General features: G+C 43.4%; 1 protein-coding gene across 1 annotated transcript; it reads left to right on the top strand.

Moving 5' to 3' along the window:
- Positions 1-818: 818 nt before the first annotated feature.
- Positions 819-1138, top strand: PPTG_19181 (hypothetical protein; the record flags this gene model as incomplete). Its single annotated transcript, XM_008917536.1, has 2 exons — positions 819-1067; positions 1127-1138. The coding sequence occupies 2 exons, from the start codon at positions 819-821 to the stop codon at positions 1136-1138; spliced, it is 261 nt and encodes an 86-aa protein (XP_008915784.1).
- Positions 1139-1375: the final 237 nt, after the last annotated feature.

Here is a 1375-nt window from a genome sequence, read left to right on the forward strand (position 1 = left end):
CCTTCGTTGATCTTCATCAACCCCCGTTTCTTAAGATTATTGATTACTTTCTCGTACCCCTCCAACACTCGGCGTAGCTCCGTATCCAGTTGTGGGTCAAGTTCAAGGAGATTACTTCGGTAGACGTCAACCAATGCACTGCGATAACCCCAAAAACAAGATGCAGATAGTGGGGCTGTAGATGCTTGCGTAGAGGCCACGTTACCTCGATCGCATGTGTCAGCAGGACTGCATATGTGCCCAAAAATGACAGAATGGCGTCTGTGGGGAGAGGAATTATCAGTTTTTGGGACTCGGACTCGGTATCTATCGTTTCTGGGTAGTGGGAGGCTAGCCACGCTGTCATTGTGTTGATCTTGGAAGAGTACGTTCGTTTAGTACTTGTCTTAGTTCGTTTGGACTGCAGCGACTGCGCCACCGCGGTGAGGCCTTCGTTGTTGTGCTTGGAGCGTGCCATTTCCAGTTGTTGAGAAAGGTATTCTGAAAGGTCGTATAAAATGCGTGATTATTTTGTTATCACAAGTGCCATAAATCTAGCACACTAAGTACGCACAATACTGAAGCCAAGTGAAGCCCTTTAGATTTGCTTTAGATTTCCGGCATTTAGGATATTCAGGTATCACACTCCCCTACCAGCAGATCACAATAATATCACAAGTGCAGGAGATGTTGAACTTCTATGAGGGCATCAAAAAGGAAAAGCTCAAGAGCTATCCCAAGAATCCATACTTCAAATTACCACTTAGATGTGTTGTAGCGAGCCCCTCGGGTAGTGGTAAGTCAAACACAATTCTATATATGATTAGCCTTCTCAACAAATGTTTTACGAAGATCATCATTGCACGAAGGAGGACGAGACGTTGTACCAACATCTAAAGGATACAATCGATGGCGTTGACATCTTTGAGAACGCTCAGATCCCAAGCATCAAAGACTACGACAACGAGACCTCTAAGCTCATTATATTCGATGATTTAGTGCTTGAGGGTCGCAAGGTTCAAGCTCAGATCGGCGATTTCTACATTCGAGGCCGTAAAGCGGGGTTTAGCATGTGTTATCTATCTCAGGTGTATTACGGGATCACTAAGGCTATTAGATTCGATGCTCAGTACTGTATCCTTGGAAGGAATCTCACTAAAAAAGATCTAAATATGATCGTTCGCGAGTACGAAGGAGACCTCAATAAGGATGAACTCATCCTTATTTATAAGAGAGCAACGGCAGAGCCATTAAACACACTTATGATTGACATGGTTGGTAGAAAGGTCTTTCATAACTTGATTGAGTACCTTGAGATGAGAGAAAAAAAATTATTGGGGCGAAGCCCCCTCTATAATCGTGTTTCTCTTATTTAAGCTCTGATTTAGTTTTTACA

This window comes from Phytophthora parasitica (genome assembly GCF_000247585.1).
Source record: "Phytophthora parasitica INRA-310 unplaced genomic scaffold supercont2.105, whole genome shotgun sequence".
NCBI lineage: Eukaryota > Oomycota > Peronosporomycetes > Peronosporales > Peronosporaceae > Phytophthora > Phytophthora nicotianae.